The sequence below is a fragment of the Hyla sarda genome, chromosome 3, assembly GCF_029499605.1.
Source record: "Hyla sarda isolate aHylSar1 chromosome 3, aHylSar1.hap1, whole genome shotgun sequence".
Taxonomy (NCBI): Eukaryota; Metazoa; Chordata; class Amphibia; order Anura; family Hylidae; genus Hyla; species Hyla sarda.
The window spans coordinates 73,213,662-73,233,343 of NC_079191.1; the positions used below are offsets into that span (position 1 = coordinate 73,213,662).

Consider the following 19,682-nt stretch of genomic DNA (forward strand, 5'->3'; position numbering starts at 1 on the left):
GCACTTAAGGGTAAATGAAGTAAACTTTTTGTCACTAACACAACCATGTTTGATGTATGGAACAGATGTTCAAAAACATCTGCAGTGTGCGAATAGACTCCTTACTACAGTGTTTCCCAACCAGGGTGCCTCCAGCTGTTGCAAAACTACAACTCCCAGCATGCCTGGACAGCCTTCGGCTGTCCGGTCATGCTGGAAGTTGTAGATTTGCAACAGCTGGAGGCACCCTGGTTGGGAAACACTGTCTTACTGTCTCTCAGTTGTAGTGCTGGCTGACAGAATTCCCTTACACCTTAGGCTTATTCTGCTGCCAGTCTCAAATGACTGAGCCAACAGAGTTATAATGGCCAGGCATTGCACATATTGTTTGCAATACATTTAGATTGTTGATTTAATTTTCCAGGCTGAAGTTGTAATAAAGATGTGGAAGAATGGGTTTACAATCAATGACGGTCAACTCAGGGATTATACAGATGCTGCAAATCGTCAGTTTATGGACTCCATGAGGAAGGGGTAAGTGCACTGTTATGATTTACGGGTGAATTTTAAAAAATACAGAAGTTTGTTGGCAGAAATGGACCACGAGGTCCATCTGGTCTTCCTTTTATTATATTTACTTAGTCTTTTGATCTTCTAAAAGAGATGCTTGAACACCTTAAAGTGTACCTGTCAGATCCCACAAAAATTGTTACTCAGTACCTCATCTTGATCATGTACATGTCATTTGTATGTCTCTATCACCCATATTTCACTACAAAATAGCATATTACAGCTGCTTAAAGGGGTACTCCCCTGGAAAACATTTGTTTTTTAAATCAACTGGTGCCAGAAAGTTAAACAGATTTGTAAATGACTTCTATTTAAAAATCTTAATCCTTCTAGTACTTATCCGCTTCTATTTGCTCCACAGGAAGTTCTTTTCTTCTTGAATTTCCTTTCTCTCTGCTGACACCTCTGTCCATGTCAGGAACTAAACAGAGGAATGGAGTAGGAGCAAATACCCATAGCAAACCTCTCCTGCTCTGGACAGTTCCTGAAATGGACAGAGGTGTCAGCAGAAAGCACTGTGGTCAGACAGAAAAGGAAATTAAAAAAGAAAATAACTTCCTGTGGAGCAAATAGAAGCTGATAAGTGGTGGAAGGATTAAGATTTTTAAATAGTAGTAATATACAAATCAGTTTAACTTTCTGTCACCAGTTGATGATTAAAAAAAAAAGTTTTCCAGGGTAGTACCCCTTTAATGTCTTTTCCATCTTCTCAAAGGGAGGGGGTGTGTCCTTCTCTTGCCTGCACTGTGAGGACCCCTCCCTCACTCTGCTGACTCACTGCTCTTGGAGGAGCCTGGCAGCCCTGCTCTGTAACCCTTTCCTCTCTGGATTTATGCTGTACACCCACACACCCACACACCGTGATTATTGGAGAGAGCCTGTACTCTACCAAAGACAATATGGTGAGTGTATAACTTACATCTTACTATGTCATTCATGTGTGTCATCCTTAGGCAGTCCTGTAATGCTGGGACTTGTAGCTTTGGAATAGTTGGAGGTACAGTGTTTGGATAACTCTTATTTTGCAGCAGTGTTTCCTTCAGCTATGTGCCTACAGCTTTTGCAAAACTACAACTTCCAGCATGCCCAGACAGCCTTTGACTGTACAGGCATGCTTGGAGTTATAGTTTTGCAACAGCTGGAGGCACATGTTTGGTAAAACTCTGTTACAGCAGTGTTGCTGCAGGCTGTGTTTCTCCTGCTTCCTTTTCAATCAGCCATCTCGTGTCCATGACCCTTGGACACCCTCATGCTGCTGGGGGACTCATCACTGTCCTAGGAGGTATGGGGACCCCCTAGTGATGGGATTTTCAAAGGCAGTTTTCTTTAACCCCTTAACGACTCAGCGTTTTTCCATTTTTGCATTTTTCTTTTTTCCTCATCACCTTCTAAAAATCAGAACGCTTTAAATTTTGCACATAAAATTCCATATGATGGCTTACTTTTCAGTGACATTAGTTTACCTAAAAATCCACGGCTAAACGCAAAAAAAATTCATTGTGCGACAAAATTGAAGAAAAAATTTCATTTTTTGGGGGGCTTCCGTTTCTATGCAGTGCATTTTTTGGTAAAAATGACACCTTATCATTATTCTGTAGGTCCATACGGTTAAAATGATACCCTACTTATATAGATTGTGTCGTACTTCTGAAAAAAATCATAACTACATGCAGGAAAATTTTATACATAAAAAAAATCTCATCTTCTGACCCCTATAACTTTTATTTTTCCACGTATGGGCCGGTATGAGGGCTCATTTTTTGCGCTGTGTTCTGAAGTTTTTATCTGTACCATTTTTGTATTGATTGGACTTTTTGATCGCTTTTTATTCATTTTTTTTCTTGATATAAAAAGTGACCAAAAATACACAATTTTGGACTGATTTTTTTTGCGCGAACGCCATTGACCGCGCGGTTTAATTAACAACATAATTTAAAATTTTTATAGTTCGGACATTTCCACACGCGGCTATATACATGTTTATTTTTATTTACAGTTTTTTTTTTTATGGGAAAAGGGGGGCGATTCAAATTTTTATTAGGGAAGGGGTTAAATGACCTTTATTAACTTTTTTTCTCACTTTTTTAGGGGGCTATAACACTGTACACACTGATCCCTGCAAAGCCATAGCTTTGCATGGATCAGCGTTATAGGGGGTTGATTGCTCAAGCCTGTAGCTCAGGCTTGGAGCAATCAAACGCCGATCGGACGCAACGGAGCAAGGTAAGGGGGCCTCCGCTCGTGTCCTAGCTGATCGGGACATCGTGATTTTATCGCGATAGTCCCGATCAGCACCACTGAGCTGCCGGGAAGCTTTTCCTTTTGTTTTAGACGCGCCAATCAATTTTGATAGCTGTGTCTAAAGGGTTAATAGTGCACGGCACAACGATCGGTGCCGCACGCTATTAGCTCAGGGTCCCGGCTATCATAAGCCGCCGTGACCGACCCGGTATGATGCGGGGTCAAGGCGTGACCCCGTTTTAAATACCGGGACCGGGTGCAGGGCGTACAGGTACTTTTTATATCTGACAGTGCCCATTTAAGGATGCATGGCGTAAATGTGCGCCCCCTCCCATTCTATGAAGTACGCTCAGGAGCTGAGTGTGCTTCATACCAGGTTGGTCCTCACTGCTATTAGCAGACAAAAGCCATGGCTAATGCCAGACATTTCCGATCGCGCCAATGTCCTGCATTTAACCCTATAAATGCCACAATCAAAATTCAACAACGTTTAATAGTCCTGACTTGAGCTTGCCGGTATATCAGGGTTGCTGATCAGGGATCAGGGAAATTGTGTGGCCCTGATCACCTCAAAGTGACGGGTGCAGGTCTCTTATCCTGTCCGATTGGTGCTCCAACACTGCAGGCAGCCTGTAGAAGTGGAGTGTCAATAACACTGATCAATGCTGTGCTACCAATAATGACAATCATAGTATATCTGTTGGCAAACTAATTAGAATCCTGCACGTGGCATAATATATTGATACATTTTGCTAGGCCTGTTGTTCAAATGCTTCTTCATTACACCCCCTCATGGCTGGTGTACATGTGTACCAGTAATCTGCAGCAATAATGCACATATTTAGCCCCCTATTATATGACTCCTGTTGCCACCTACTTTCTCTTATTCACTTCAGAGAGGTAGGAGTAACAAGTGATTTTGTTTGGCTTGCATTATGTTTTGCATATTTTGGGTTATTTTGTGGTACCAGTCTGGTACAATTTATTTAATAAATCTCTGACAATTGAGGATCGCTCCGCTGCTTGTGAGATTGTGTATTGTGGACACTTTGGGAATGTTAGGATTGAGAAGAGGTGGTGCTGATACTGTAAACTGCACTTGGGGGGGGGGGGGGATTGTGATCAGTGACAGGAGAGTACATTTTTTTTTTCTTTCTTCCTTTTAAAAGGGCACTAAGCGTAGTTTTAAATGTTGTAGTTCTGAAAAAAACCCTTTTAACTAAAGCTAAACCAGAACAATGAACAGTTGTGCTGTTTTTGGAGAAAATCAGTTATTGAACCCCTTGAATTTAAAAATGTTCTAAGAAAATTAATATGCATTCTGGCTTGGCATTCACCTGCCCTGATTCCCTGCCATGTCTGACCCACAGAGTCCAAGCCTGGATGCAGGGACATGCGGGCTCTTGCTGTATGTTAAAACAAAAATAGGAATTTCTGCTTAGCCAGATTCAGGCACCATGGGATGGACACTCGGGGGAATCGGGACAACCGAATGTATGTTTTTTGTTTTTATTTTATGGTGGTTTGGTTGACAAAACATTGGTTCATAGGTTCCCAATAGTTGACCAACAGCATTGGCAGTTCAAACCATTTAGTGATGTTCATTGCTGGTGATGTCAGATTACATAGACCAGGAACTAATCTAAGTGTAATTGTAAATTGAGTTGCACAGATTACAGAGTAATGTACTAGAAACGGTTTCTGCCCTTGCACAAGATTAATGGATGTTTTATATTCTCCCATATCAGAGAGCTCCCCCCAGAGCTTCACAAGACATTTGAAAAGAAAGAAGTGTCAGTGAATGTTGAAGACAGAAAAAGTGAAGAGTACTTCATAAGAAAGAAGCTTGTGGATCCATTCTCTGGCCAGGGTCACCGATTGGGAAGGTGAGGCCTGTACAACGCTCTGTACATCTGTCTTGGGAATAGTCAGAGTACCTGTCATGATCCTGATACATTTTTTAATCCTCCAAGTTGACTCCTCCCAGTTTTTTACCTTGATATTGTGCTGTATATTCTGCTCAGTCTCAGTAGTCTCCACAGACTGCGAAGGGGTGTTCCCCAGCAGGCGTGACATCATCTGAAGCCATACAGGGGAGAACTTCCTCCCTCGCTCTGCTACATAAAGCTGAGAGCAGTTCAGTGTGAGACGGACTGTGATTGTATATGTGCGCCAAAAAGGTAAATGTAGAAACTACAATCCCACAAGAATAATAAAATAAAAAGTCATGAGAAGCCAATCAAAAACGTAAAGGAGAGAATAAGAAAAGAGAGACAATGGGGGGAGAGTGGATGTATATTATGTGAGTTATAAATAGTAGGAGAATGTACAATGGGACAACAAAGACTTCTCAGTCACTTATAGAAGCACCTCTGGGTTCTGGGGAACCTCCGATTGTGGGGAGTAGAGGTTTAAATCCTTCCATCCTTCCTTCCTTAAAACCTTTGTCATGTGACCTTTCTCCCTAACTGATAAGTTCCTCAAAGCGACCCCCTGATTAACTTTATTTCTCCATTCCACCAATGTAGGGGGTTAGTTTATTTCCATTTAAGGGGTATTAATGCTTTAAATGTGGCAACAAGATATAAAGCTAGGTTGTTTGTTTTTAGAGGGCACATAAGATTTGAAGGCCTACCCACAGCAATCAAGGTCACAGTAAGAGAGAGATCTGGGAGTTTATGTACTTTGTCTTATTGCTACAAATTGTGAAATTGTAGGAGGGTTGAAAAGGATGTGAATATGTTCCTATACATTTCTGTTATTCCACAGTGCAACCCCGAAATTAATCACCAAAATAGAGAATGGAGATGAACAGGTTCTCTCAACTGTAGTGCTGGATGCCAAGGAACCTCAAACCAACATCAAGATCTGGCTCTCTGATGGCAAGAGGATAGTTCAGAAATTTAACACTACGCACAGGTAATGCTGCTACTCGTGACTACGCGTTGTCATACAACATTCCTTCTATCAATATTGTAAAATATATACTGAAGCTCCACCTTATAATCGGCTTTGGTTATGTGCAGTATAGAAGAAAATTCCTAGTTATCAACAAGCAACTTGTCACTTCTATATCTAGACAGAGACTGAATGAAGAGGGGATAGTGCATGTACATTGCTAACTCCATTAACCCCATCCTACCCTTTTGCATGTGTATATATTCCTCACAGGAAGGAACATGTCCTGCAAATTGGCACGTGTGTGTGTAGGGATGTTGAAATCTTATTGCCCAACACCCGGGACATGTAGTTCCGGGCGCCGGGCAGGTGAATTTTTCATAGCTTTAGCCCTGTATCGGGCAAGCAGGGCCGCTGCGAAAGCCCCACCGCCGACACCCACCCCGTTTTTTTTCTCCATAATACCGGTGTGAGGTGTGGGAGCGGATGCAGACTTGCATGGGACGCAAGTCTGCACCTCACACCGGCGATCGGTTTACAGAGCGGGCTCCTGACTCCTGCCCGATCTGTACTCGGCGGCCCTCGGCTGATTTCAGATGTCGGGGGCCGCCGCTAATAGCCCGGCTTGCGGTGATCGCCGCGGGCTGCTTTTAACCCTTTAGATCACCGCTGAGTTGACAGCGGTGTCTAAAGGGATCTTTTAACCATCCCTGGTGGTCTAGTGGGGTGGATCGCAAGACCCCAATAAGCAGATTCAATCAAATGAACACCGATCAAATGGAGTTCAATAGAAATGCATTAATATATGTGGAATCTAAATGATTCCTCTTTAAAAAAAAAAATGTATAAAAAAAAAAAGTTTAATAAAAGTTTAAAAACACCCATTAACCCTTTCCATATTAGAGGTACATTCACACGGGCGGATTTATTTGCAGGTTTCCTGCTGTGTATTTGAAAGGGCGCGGTCTCTTTTCTGCTGTCCACAGCAGATTTTTCCGCCCGTGTGAACATACCCTAAAAGTTCATATCACCCCCCTTTTCCATATAAAAATATGTAAACATAATAAAAATAAACATATTTGGTATTGGTGCGTGCATAATTGAGTGATCTATTAAAAATGTTTATATCCCGTGCGGTAAATGGCGTTGACGTTAAAAAAAAAAAACAAATCACAGAATTGCTTTTTTATATTTATAACATCATATCCCAGAAAAAATGAAGTAAAAAAGTGTTCAAAAAGTCTGATCAATGCCAAAATGGTACCGATACAAACAGTATATTACGGCCCAAAAAATAAGCCCTCATACAGCTCAGTATACGGGAAAAAATTTATATTAAAGGGGTCAGGGATTCTCTTTTTTTTAAATTAAAAAAATAATTATTAAAACGTGACGGAAACTAAAATTTGGTATTGGTGTAATCTGGCCGACGTAAAGTATCAAAATAATATATAATTTTGACCACAAGATGAATAGCGAAAAAAAGAAAACCTCAAAATTTTCATTTTTTTTTTTTCAATTTCACCTCACAAATATATTTTTTTTTGTTTCAGTTATGGGAAAATGAAAAGGTGTCATTACAAAGTATACTTCCCCACAAAAAACAAGCCTCATATGGGTCTGTAGATGGAAAAATAAGTGTTATGGCTATTATAGGATGAGGAGGAAAAAACGAAAGTGCAGAAACTAATAAAGACCCTATTATTGTATTATTTTGGTTGAAATTATTTAATCTATCAGGACAAGTGGATTTTCTTGAAGGACAAGTAGATTGTGTTCCGCTTTAGTCCCTTGGACAAGTAGTTGTTTGTTTTATTAATTTCCACACCCATGTGTGTGTATGTATGTATATGTGTATGTGTATATATATATACACACACACACACACCCTACTGTACCTGTGTGGATGCGTAAATAATAAAATTTGTATTGGATTGTTGGAGTGCTGCATTTCGCCTTTTTTTCTGGAGTCTGATGTGTGTGTGTGTGTGTGTGTGTGTGTGTGTAATATATAGAGTGGAGATGAGCGAACTTACAGTAAATTCGATTCGTCACGAACTTCTCGGCTCGGCAGTTGATGACTTTTCCTTCATAAATTAGTTCAGCTTTCAGGTGCTCCGGTGGGCTGGAAAAGGTGGATAAAGTCCTAGGAATGTATCCACCTTTTCCAGCCCACCGGAGCACCTGAAAGCTGAACTAATTTATGCAGGATAACTCATCAACTGCCGAGCCGAGAAGTTTGTGATGAATCAAATTTACTGTAAGTTCGCTCATCTCTAATATAGAGATATAGATAGATATATATACACACACACACACACACACACACACACACACAGGAAATGAAATTTTAAATAAAACTACTTGTCCAAGGGACTAAAACAGAGCACAATCTACTTGTCCTGGTACACAAAATAATTTGAAACAAAATAGCATGTAAATAAGGTCTTTATTAGTTTTAGTTTTTGTGCTTTTCTTTTTTGCTCCTCACCCTATAATAACCATAACTCTTCTCTTTCCATCTACAGAGCCATATGAGGTCTTTTTTGCAGCACCGAATATTCTTTGTAATGACACCTTTTCATTTTTCCATAACAAATGCTCCAAAACAAAAAAACATTATTATTTGTGATGTGAAATAATTTAGCAATTTTTTTTTTTTCACCTTGTGGTCAAACTTGCCTGTTATTTGATACTTTAGGTTGACCTGATTACAGCAATACCAGATTTGTTTGGTTTCCGTCATGTTTTACTAATTTAAAAAAATATATTTTTTGATGCCTATAACAGTTTAATTTTTCTGTATACTGGGTTGTATGAGGGTCACTTTTTGCGCCATAATCTGCTGTTTGTATCAGTACCATTTTGGTATTGATGGGACTTTTTGATCACTTTTACTTTATTTTTTCTGTGATGAAAAAAACTAAATTCTAAGGTTACTATTTTATTACGTTAACGCGATTGATTGTATGGGATATTTAATGTTATATTTTAATAGTTAGGACAATTACGCACACGCCAAGACCAAATGTTTATTTTTTATCATGGTTACATGTTCTTTATATGGAAAAGGGGGGTGATGTGATTTTTTTTTAAAGATTTTTTTTATTTTTTATGGAAGGGGTTAATGTGTGTGTTTTAAACTTTTATTATTTTTTTTTTTACACTTTATTCGTCCCTTAGGGGACTTTGAGAAGGAATCATTAGATTCCTCATAGAGATCAATAGAGTTCCATACTCCATTGAACTGTGTGATCTGTGCCCATTTGGCTGAGCCTGCTCAAGGCAGGCTCAATCAAATACAGATCGGAGCCATGGGATGAGAGGTAAGCCCTCCGGCTACCTCCATAGTGGATCGCCCCTCCACGATTGCACTGGGGGTGAACCATCAGGGATTGTGGTAAGATCTCTTTAGATCGCCACTGTCAAAGCTACCAGCAGCGATCTAAAGGGTTAATAGTTACCATGGCGATTAGAGGTCAGGTGTGAGGTGCGAACCGCGTCCATTCTGCACCTCACCGGCCCTGCTTGCAAGATGCAGGGCTAAAGGCAACTGCAAAGATTGCAGATTGCATGGGTCTTGGCAGTTAAACCCTGTAGATGATCAGTCCTGACCAATGTATCTACAGGATTGCATATTAAAATGGACATAGGGTAGCATGTATCACAAAAAATGGTACCAATAAAAAGTATAGCTCGTCTCGCATAAAGTACAAAAATGTAAAAGGTTATGGCTGTCAGAGTATAGCAACGTAAAAAAAAGTTGTAAGATTTTGTTGTAAAAAGGATGAAAAACACAAAAAATAAACCTAAAAAATTGGGACCAGAATTGTTCTGACCCACATAATGGTAACATGTAATTTTAATGCACAACCCCTTCCCGACCTATAACATATTGGTACGTCATGGGTCAGGTGTGGGGAACATGACGCGGGCCCTTGGGTTGAGTCCGCGTCATAACCGTCAGATCCCTACTGCTATCAGCAGCTGACATCTGCCGGTAATGATGGACATCAGAGCTGGCTCCAATGTCTGTCATTGAAATGGTTAAATGCCGTGATCAATAGCAATCACACCATTTAAACATTAAATGCTGGTAATCCCTGGGGTCTAGGGGACCCATTTGCAGCTACGTTATCCAATCGCTGCAGATGGGTTGCCGGGGAAGAACGGGGACTTAACCGCCTTTTCTGATGCTCCGTAGATCGATTGCTTAACCCCTTCAGGACCAAGCCCATTTTGGCCTTAAGAACCAGAGTGTTTTTTGCACATCTGACCACTGTCACTTTAAACATTAATAACTCTGGAATGCTTTTAGTTATCATTCTGATTCCGAGATTGTTTTTTCGTGACATATTCTACTTTAACATGGTGGTAAATTTTTGTGGTAACTTGCATCCTTTCCTTGTGAAAAATCCTAAAATTTGATGAAAAATTTGAAAATTTTGCATTTTTCTGACTTTGAAGCTCTCTGCTTGTAAGGAAAATGTATATTACAAATAAAAAAATGTTTTATTCACATATACAATATGTCTACTTTATGTTTGCATCATAAAAGTGACGAGTTTTTACTTTTGGAAGACACCAGAGGGCTTCAAAGTTCAGCAGCAATTTTCCAATTTTTCACAAAATTTTCAAACTCACTATTTTTCAGGGACCAATTCAGGTTTGAAGTGGATTTGAAGGGTCTTCATATTAGAAATACCCCACAAAAGACCCCATTATAAAAACTGCACCCCCCAAAGTATTCAAAATGACATTCAGTCATCATTTTAACCCTTTAGGTGTTTCACAGGAATAGAAGCAAAGTGAAGGAGAAAATTCACAATCTTCATTTTTTACACTCGCATGTTCTTGTAGACCCAATTTTTGAATTTTTACAAGGGGTAAAAGGAGAAAATGTATACTTATATTTGTAGCCCAATTTCTCTCGAGTAAGCACATACCTCATATGTCTATGTAAATTGTTCGGCGGGCGCAGTAGAGGGCTCAGAAGGGAAAGAGCGACAAGGGGATTTTGGAGAGTACGTTTTTCTGAAATGTTTTTTGGGGGGCATGTTGCATTTAGGAAGCCCCTATGGTGCCAGAACAGCAAAAACCCCTCACGTGGCATACCATTTTGGAAACTAGACCCCTTGAGGAACATAACAAGGAATAAAGTGAGCCTTAATACCCCACAGGTGTTTCACGACTTTGGCATATGTAAAAAAAAAATTTCCACTAAAATGTGTGTTTCCCCCCAAATTTCACATTTTTGCAAGGGTTAATAGCAGGAAATACTCCCCAATATTTGTAACCCCTTCTCTTCTGAGTATGAAGGTCCCCCATAAGTGGACCTGAAGTGCACTATGGGCGAACTACAATGCTCAGAAGAGAAGGAATCATATTTGGCTTTTTGAGAGCAAATTTTGCTCGGGGGGCATATCGCATGTAGGAAGCCCCTATGGTGCCAGAACAGCAAAAAAAACCACATGGCATACCATTTTGGAAACGAGACCCCTTGAGGAACGTAACAAGGGATACAGTGAGCATTTGCCCCCCACTGGTGTCTGACAGATCTTTGGAACAGTGGGCTGTACAAGTTTTCATTTTCACGGACCACTGTTCCAAAGATCCGTCAGACACCTGTGGGGGGTAAATTCTCACTGCACCCCTCATTACATTCCGTGAGGGGTGTAGTTTCCGAAATGGGGTCACATGTGGGGTTTTGTTTTTTTTGCGTTTGTCAAAACCGCTGTAACAATCAGCCACCCCTGTGCAAATCACCTCAAATGTACATGGCGCACTCTCCCTTCTGGGCCTTGTTGTGCGCCCCCAGAGCACTTTGCGCTCACATATGGGGTATCTCTGTAGTCGGGAGAAATTGCGTTACAAATTTTGGGGGGCTTTTTTCCCTTTTACCTCTTGTGAAAATGTAAAGTATAGGGCAACATCAGCATGTTAGTGTAAAAAATTTAATTTTTTACACTAACATTCTGGTGTAGACCCCAACATTTCCTTTTCATGAAGGGTTAAAGAAGAAAAAGCCCCCCAAACCTTGTAACGCAATTTCTCCCGAGTACGGCGATACCCCATATGTCGCCCTAAACTGTTGCCTTGAAATACGACAGGGCTCCAAAGTGAGAGCGCCGTGCGCATTTGAGGCCTAAATTAGGGATTTGCATAGGGGTGGACATAGGGGTATTCTACGCCAGTGATTCCCAAACAGGGTGCCTCCAGCTGCTGCAAAACTCCCAGCATGCGTGGACAGTCAACGGCTGTCCGGCAATACTGGGAGTTGTTGTTTATCAACAGCTGGAGGCTCTGCTTTCGAAACAGTGGTGTACCGGACGTTCTTATTGGGGGAGGGGGGCTGTGTAGGGGTATGTGTATATGTAGTGTTTTTAACTTTTTATTTTATTTTGTGTTAGTGTAGTGTAGTGTTTTTAGGGTACAGTCACATGGGCGGGGGATTACAGCGAGTTTCCCAGCGCAAAATTTGCTGCATCTCAAGATGCGAGAAACCAACTGTAAAAGCCTCGCCCATGTGAATGTACCCTGTACATTCACAGGGGGGGGGGGTGCACCAGCTGTTGCAAAACCACAACTCCCAGCATGCATGGTCTGTTAGTGCATGCTTGGAGTTATAGTTTTGCAACAGCTGGAGGCACACAGGTTAGGAAACACTGAGTTAGAAACAGACAATGTTTCCCAACCAGTGTGTCTCCAGTTGTTGCAAAACTACAACTCCCAGCATGCCCAGACAGCTGAAGGGCATGCTGGGAGTTGTAGTTCGGCAACATCTGAATGGCCAGATGTTGCTGAACTAAAACTCCCAGCATGCCTGGACAGTCAGTGCATACTGGGAGTTGTAGTTTTGCAACAGCTGGAAGAGCACAGATTGGAGACCATTATACAATGGTCTCCAAACTGGGGCCCTCCAGATGTTGCAAAACTTCAACTCCCAGCATGCATGGTCTGTTAGTGCATGCTTGGAGTTATAGTTTTGCAACAGCTGGAGGCACACAGGTTAGGAAACACTGAGTTAGAAACAGACAATGTTTCCCAACCAGTGTGTCTCCAGTTGTTGCAAAACTACAACTCCCAGCATGCCCAGACAGCTGAAGGGCATGCTGGGAGTTGTAGTTCGGCAACATCTGAATGGCCAGATGTTGCTGAACTAAAACTCCCAGCATGCCTGGACAGTCAGTGCATACTGGGAGTTGTAGTTTTGCAACAGCTGGAAGAGCACAGATTGGAGACCATTATACAATGGTCTCCAAACGGGGGCCCTCCAGATGTTGCAAAACTACAACTCCCAGCATGCCCAGACAGCCAAAGGCTGTCTAGGCATGCTGGGAGTTGTAGTTTTCAGACTCCTAGAAGCAGCAGTGAAGATCTTCACTGCTGCCTCTGAGGACCACATACTTACCCGTCGCTGCTCGTCCACGTGGCCGGTCCCGCGCTGCTCCTCGGTCCCGCCGCTGGATCAGGTAAGTCCGCCGGTCCCCACGTGTTCCCCCCGAATGCCGCAGGTCCCCGCGAGCCCCTGCAGCCTTCGTCCCCCGTTCTGCCCGACTTCCAGGGGCGGGCAATGCGGGGGATCTGAACTTTCACCCCAGATCACTGTGATTGGTCCACAGGGACCAATCACAGTGATCGCTGACCAGGACCATCAATGGATGGTCCTGGGGGTGAAGCAGAAGTTGTCCCCTGCTGGAAACAGCGGGACTTCTGCCAGTTAACCCGTGCGATGCTGCGCATCGCCGGGTTAACTGCATGTCATTTATAAACGCCGGGATGCGCGAACGCACTGCACAACCCGGCGTTTATATATGACATTCTGCGGGAAGGGGTTAAGGCAGCCCTTAGCAATCGAGTGCCGCAATAGAATTATACTGATCTATGTAAGCCATCTACGCTGCGGAATCTGTAGGCGCTATATAAATAAATAAAATATGGGGGCCAAAAAATGTGTTTAAAAAAAAAAACTATGAAAAAATTCCCCCCAATAAAAGTTCAAATCACCCCCCCCCCCCTCTTTGCCCATTGTTCTAATAAAACACTGTAAAAATAATAATAAACCTATTCTGTATCGCCGCAAGCGTTATTGTCTGAACTATTAGATGATATTCCTGATGCTGCACGGTAAAAGGCGTAAACGCAAAGAAGTTCCAGACACCAAAATTGATGTTTTTTGGTCACCTCACGTCCCAGAAAAAACGCAATAAAATGTGATCAAAAAGTCATACATAATGAAAAGTGGAACCATTAAAACTACAGATTATGGCGCAAAAAATAAACCCTAACACAGCTCTGTAGGTGGCAAATTATAAAAGTTTTATAGGGGTAAAACATGGCATTAAACCCATATTTATTTATTTATTTATTTATTTTTTTTTCTTCTTACCTTTTTAAAGTGAAACAAAAATTTCCCAAGTTTGGTATCGTTGAAATCGAAATGATCCATAAGTGTTAAAATAAAACAGTTATGGGTCTTAGAATGTGAGGAGCAAAAAAGTAAGCAAAAAAGAAAAATAGCTGGGTCATGAAGGGGTTAGAAAAAAAAATAATAATAATCTTTTTTTTCATTTTGCCTCTCCAAAAATAAAAATCTCCCAATAGCGGACACTCACAGGGAATAAAAAAAAAAAAAGTGTCTGCTATTGAGAAAAAAGGCTCAAAAATCTTTCTAAATGACTGAATACTAAAATAAAAAAAATAAAGCATTATTACAGTAGGATCTCCCAGTGCCGTTTAATCATCCCTTATCAACCCCCTGTACCATTTCATCCCCCCTTATACCCTGTGCCACTTTGGGAGAAAGGGGGATGAAATGTCACAATTGGGATGAAGTGGCCCAGGGGATGGTAAAGAGGGGGTGATGAATTTGCACAAAAAGTAATAAAGGGAGGAATAAAATAGCCGGGGGGGGTTGGGTGGTGTGGATCAATGGGAAATGATGTGGCACAGGGGGTAATAAAGTGGCACAAGGGTATCGGGGGGACGGATGATGTGGCTGTTGAACGTACAGAAGCAGGAGACCACTGTTTAAACAGCGGACTTCTGTGCTGGGACTGCTGCAGGGGGGTGCAGTGGGGGCCAGGGTCCCTTGGGAGCCTGGGTCCCTTACTGATGTATTGGCTGTACCCCCTGACTGCAGCCCTGTGTACCTGTTCCTATGAGAAACCATTGATGAATGTAAAAGATCAGTGTGTGCAGTGTTATAGGTCCCTATGGGATAACAATGATCAGTGTGTGCAGTGTTATAGTCCCCTATGGGAGCTATAACACTGCAAAAAAGAGTGAATAAAGATCATTTAACCCCTTCCCTAATAAAAGTTTGAATCACCCCCCTTTTCCCATAAAAAAAAGTGTAAATAAAAATAAACCTATGTAGTATCACCGTGTGCGGAAATGTCCGAACTATAAAAACATATAATTAATTAAACCGCACAGTCAATGGCGTGCGCGCAAAAAAATTCCAAAGTCCAAAATAGTGCAAAAAGTCCTATCAATGCAAAAATGGTACCGCTAAAAACCTCAGATCACAGCGGAAAAAATGAGCCCTCATACCGCCCCATACGCAGAAAAGGTTATAGGGGTCAGAAGATGAGAATTTTGAATGTATAAAATGTCCTACATATATTTATGATTTTTTTCCAAAAGTACAACAAAATCAAACCTACATATATAGGGTATGATTTTAATCATATGAACCTACAGAATATAGATAAAGTGTCATTTTTACCGAAAAATGTACTGTGTAGAAACTGAAGCCCCCAAAATTTACAAAATTGTGGGGTTTTTTTTTCTATTTTGTCTCACAATGATTTTTTTCTGTTTCGCCATACATTTTTGTGTAAAATGACTGATATCATTACAATGTAGAATTGGTGGCACAAAAAATAAGCCATTATATGGATTTTTAGGTGCAAAATTGAAAGAATTATGATTTTTTAAAGGTAAGTAGGAAAAAACGAAAATGCAAAAACTGAAAAAACCCTGGTCCTTAATGGGTTAAAGGGGTTATCCAGGAAAAAACTTTTTTATATAGATCAACTGGCTCCAGAAAGTGAAACAGATTTGTAAATTACAGTAAAACCAGAGAGAAACACTATCCGGCACTGCTGTGCAAGGAGTGAACAAAAACCGCGACTGGGTGCAGTGTGAATACAGTCCTAGGGGTGGTGCTCAATCACAGAAAATGGCAGAAATCTTCCAAAAATGCAAGGTAGAGAAAAAGATGGCACTCACCCACTTCAAAGGACTTGTGAAGGTGACTTTAATCCGAACTAGTCATCCAAAAGTGCATGTCCATAGCAGTTTTCAGCAAACAGGCAGGTGAAGGCAGGCAAAAACGCCGGGAGACCCAGCGTGCAGGTTACAGCTGTCTCGCACCTCCGTGCTTCATGAGACCATATGAGACAGCTGTAACCTGCACGCTGGGTCTCCCGGCGTTTTTGCCTGCCTTCACCTGCCTGTTTGCTGAAAACTGCTATGGACATGCACTTTTGGATGACTAGTTCGGATTAAAGTCACCTTCACAAGTCCTTTGAAGTGGGTGAGTGCCATCTTTTTCTCTACCTTGCAGATTTGTAAATTACTTCTATTAAAAAATCTTAATCCTTTCTGTATTTATGAGCTGATGAAGTTGAGTTGTTCTTTTCTAAGTGCTCTCTGATGACACGTGTCTCGGGAACTGTCGAGATTAGAAGCAAATCCCCATAGCAAACCTCTTCTACTCTGTGCAGTTCCCGAGACAAGCAGAGATGTCAGCAGGGAGCACCAGACAGAAAAGAACAACTCAACTTCAGCAGCTGATAATTATTGGAAGGATTAAGGTTTTTTAATAGAAGTAATTTACAAATCTGTTTAACTTTCTGGAGCCAGTTGAGATTATATATAAATAAAAAAATAAAAATTTAAAAAAAATATTATATATATATATATATATATATATATATATATATATATATATATATATTATGATTAAAATGTTTTTTTTTTTTTTCCAGGAATACCCCTTTTAAGATTTTTAAATAGACGTTCAGTAATTTACAAATATGTTTAATTTTTTTAGCAACAGCTGTTTAAAAAAAAAAAAAAAAAAAAAACATTTTCTTCCAGAGTACCCCTTTAATTGTTGCAGTACAAGATCTGCCCAGTAGATGTCCTCAGCATCTTCTAGTTTTAGTAGATTGTATTATATGTAAACAATTCCAGGGCACAGAGGATTTGTAATGTCCAGGGTGTTATAGATCCTCCATACTCTAATACTTCAGACTGAAATATATATTAAAGGGGTTATCCAGGAAAAAACTTTTTTTATATATATCAACTGGCTCCAGAAAGTTAAACAGATTTGTAAATGACTTCTATTAAAGAATCTTAATCCTTTCAGTACTTATGAGCCTCTGAAGTTAAGGTTGTTCTTTTCTGCATAAGTGCTCCATGATGACACCTGTCTCGGGAAACGCCCAGTTTAGAAGAGGTTTGCTATGGGGATTTGCTTCCAAACTGGGCGGTTCCCGAGACACGTGTCATCAGAGAGCACTTAGACAGAAAATAACAACTTTAACTTCAGAAGCTCATAAGTACTGAAAGGATTAAGATTTTTTAATAGAAGTCATTTACAAATCTGTTTAACTTTCTGGAGCCAGTTGATATATATATAAAGAAAAGTTTTTTCCTGGAATACCCCTTTAAGTGGAATATCTGATGTGCAATCTTGCACACTTCTTCTTTAATACTTTATTTCCTGTCATATGCATTTATAATGTGCATCTCACAGTCTGACCGTTACTCCTTCTCTGTTATTACTTCCTCAGGATCAGTGATGTCAGGAATTTTGTGGAGCGCCTCCCGTGTAAATCGGAGAAGATCCCCTTCACACTGGCGACCTCCTTCCCTTTGCGGGACCTTTTGGATGAGTCGGTCACCATTCAGGAAGCTCAGCTGCAGAATGCTGTCCTGGTGCAGAGACAGCAGAAAACCACAGAACCTTTAAGGGACTCTTAGTCCAGGAGGCATCGGCAATGGGCATCTCCATCTGAGGGAACGAGATTGGCGCTTAGGGATCTCTGTGTGTGTGAAATCTAAGCAGCACTGTGAACACTGTACAAATCCAGGGGGCTTGTCCTGGATGCCTTGCTCTATCTTTGTCCCTGTGTGCAGACGCGCTGCCTTGAAGACTGCTGAGCCCCCTGTACCGCTTTACACTGTGAGGTTCTGTATTGCAGGGTGCACTTACTTACACAACAACCCATTCCCCTCAGGTTTCTTCTGCAGATATTTCTGCTCCAGATGGCTTTACAGCAGTGGTCAAAAACTGTGGCCCTCCAGATGTTGCGAAACTTCAACTCCCAGCATGCCCGGACAGCCAACGGCTGTCCGGGCATGCTGGGAGTTGAAGTTTCGCAACATCTGGAGGGCCAATGGCTGTCCGGGCATGCTGGGAGTGGAAGTTTCGCAACATCTGGAGGGCCAATGGCTGTCCGGGCATGCTGGGAGTGGAAGTTTGGCAACATCTGGAGGGCCACAGTTTGAGACCACTGCTTTACAGTATTATTGTGGCAATAAGTAGGTTATAAGTGGTTATCATCACTGGTAAACTTCCTGGCAGAGCATGCAAGATTAATGGTTCTTAGTGGTGGAGTCATACATTGTGTAACATTACGCCACAAAATCTGCATGTCCCAATTGCACATTGTGGATTTTACTCCATTAAATCCAAAGACTGAAATCCTCATTTAAAATGTGCAGATTGTGCAGCAAATACCTGTGTGCGTAAAATTAAAGGGGTACTCCCGTGGAAACTTTTTTTTTTTTTTTTTTTTTTTTTTTTTTAAATCATCTGGTGCCAGAAAGTTAAAGGGGTACTCTGTTCCCTTGCTTTCGGAGCTCCGCTCCCCAGCGTCTGGAAGTTATTGTTCCGAACGATGTGTGTGCGGGCTTCCCGTCACGCCCCCTTCCCATAGACTTTCGTTGAGGGAGCGGGTGTGACGTCACGAGGGGCGGCCCTGAACACTGAAGCCCGCACACACATCGTTCGGAACAATAAACTTCCGGAGGCTGGGGAGCGGTGCTCCGAAAGCAAGGCAAAGGAGTACCCCTTTTAAACAGATTTGTAAATTACTTCTGTTAAAAAAATCTTAATCCTTCCAGTACATTTCAGGGGCTGTATACTACAGAGGAAATGTTTTTTTCTTTTTGGCTTTCTCTTCTGTCACAGCCACAGTGCTCTCTGCTGACCTCTGCTGTCCATTTTAGGATATGTCCAGAGCAGGAGAAAATCCCCATCAGAAAACACATGCTGCTCTGGACAGTTCCTAATGGACAGCAGAGGTCAGCAGAGAGCACTGTGGTCGTGACAGAAGAGAAATCCAAAAAGAAAAAAATTTCCTCTGTAGTATACAGCCCCTAAAAAGTACTGGAAGGATTAAGATTTTTTTAATAGAAGTAATTTACAAATCTGTTTTAACTTTCTGGCACCAGTTGATTTAAAAAAAAAAAAAAAAAAATTTTCCACGGGAGTACCCCTTTAAGCCATGTGTGAATCCACAAGCTGAAACATTTTCTTCAAACTTTTGTTATCATTTCTTCATGAAACAATGATTGTTCTAATATTCATGACAAAAACAATGGTGTATGATGCATTTAAGCTTGACTGATAATTTTTTTTACGTTCTTTTTTTTTTATGGTCCGTACCAACCATTTTGCCTCCACAGACATGACAGTCTTTGGTTCATTGTCTCTCTTCTGGGCCATTTTCCCTGTTACTATTTTCTAACAATTTCTATTGGATTGACGGGTAAGGGTTATGCAGTGACTCTCATGTAGCCGTGCTGTGCACTTATTCATCTTAAATAAAAAATGACTTCACTTCAATAGTGACAACCAATATGGCTGCACTTCTGTTGTCACTTTAGAACAGTGTTTCCCAACCAGGGTTCCTCCAGCTGTTGCAAAACTACAATTCCCAGCATGCCCGGACAGCCAAAGGCTGTCCGGG

The 19,682-nt window shown here is 41.3% G+C and overlaps 1 protein-coding gene across 3 annotated transcripts in view; it reads left to right on the forward strand.

Annotated features, from left to right (window-relative positions):
- The window catches only part of UBXN2A (UBX domain protein 2A), an 81,297-nt gene extending 62,543 nt beyond the window's left edge, over nt 1-18,754 (forward strand). For 2 of the 3 annotated variants that reach the window (XM_056564329.1, XM_056564330.1), the window contains exons 4-7: nt 404-513; nt 4,539-4,676; nt 5,560-5,709; nt 17,499-18,754. In XM_056564329.1, coding sequence (XP_056420304.1) covers nt 404-513; nt 4,539-4,676; nt 5,560-5,709; nt 17,499-17,688 — 588 coding nt within the window. In that variant the 3' untranslated portion in view covers nt 17,689-18,754. The remainder of the gene's footprint in view (nt 1-403; nt 514-4,538; nt 4,677-5,559; nt 5,710-17,498) is intronic. The other variant, XM_056564328.1, reaches the window with a different exon arrangement.
- Nucleotides 18,755-19,682: the final 928 nt, after the last annotated feature.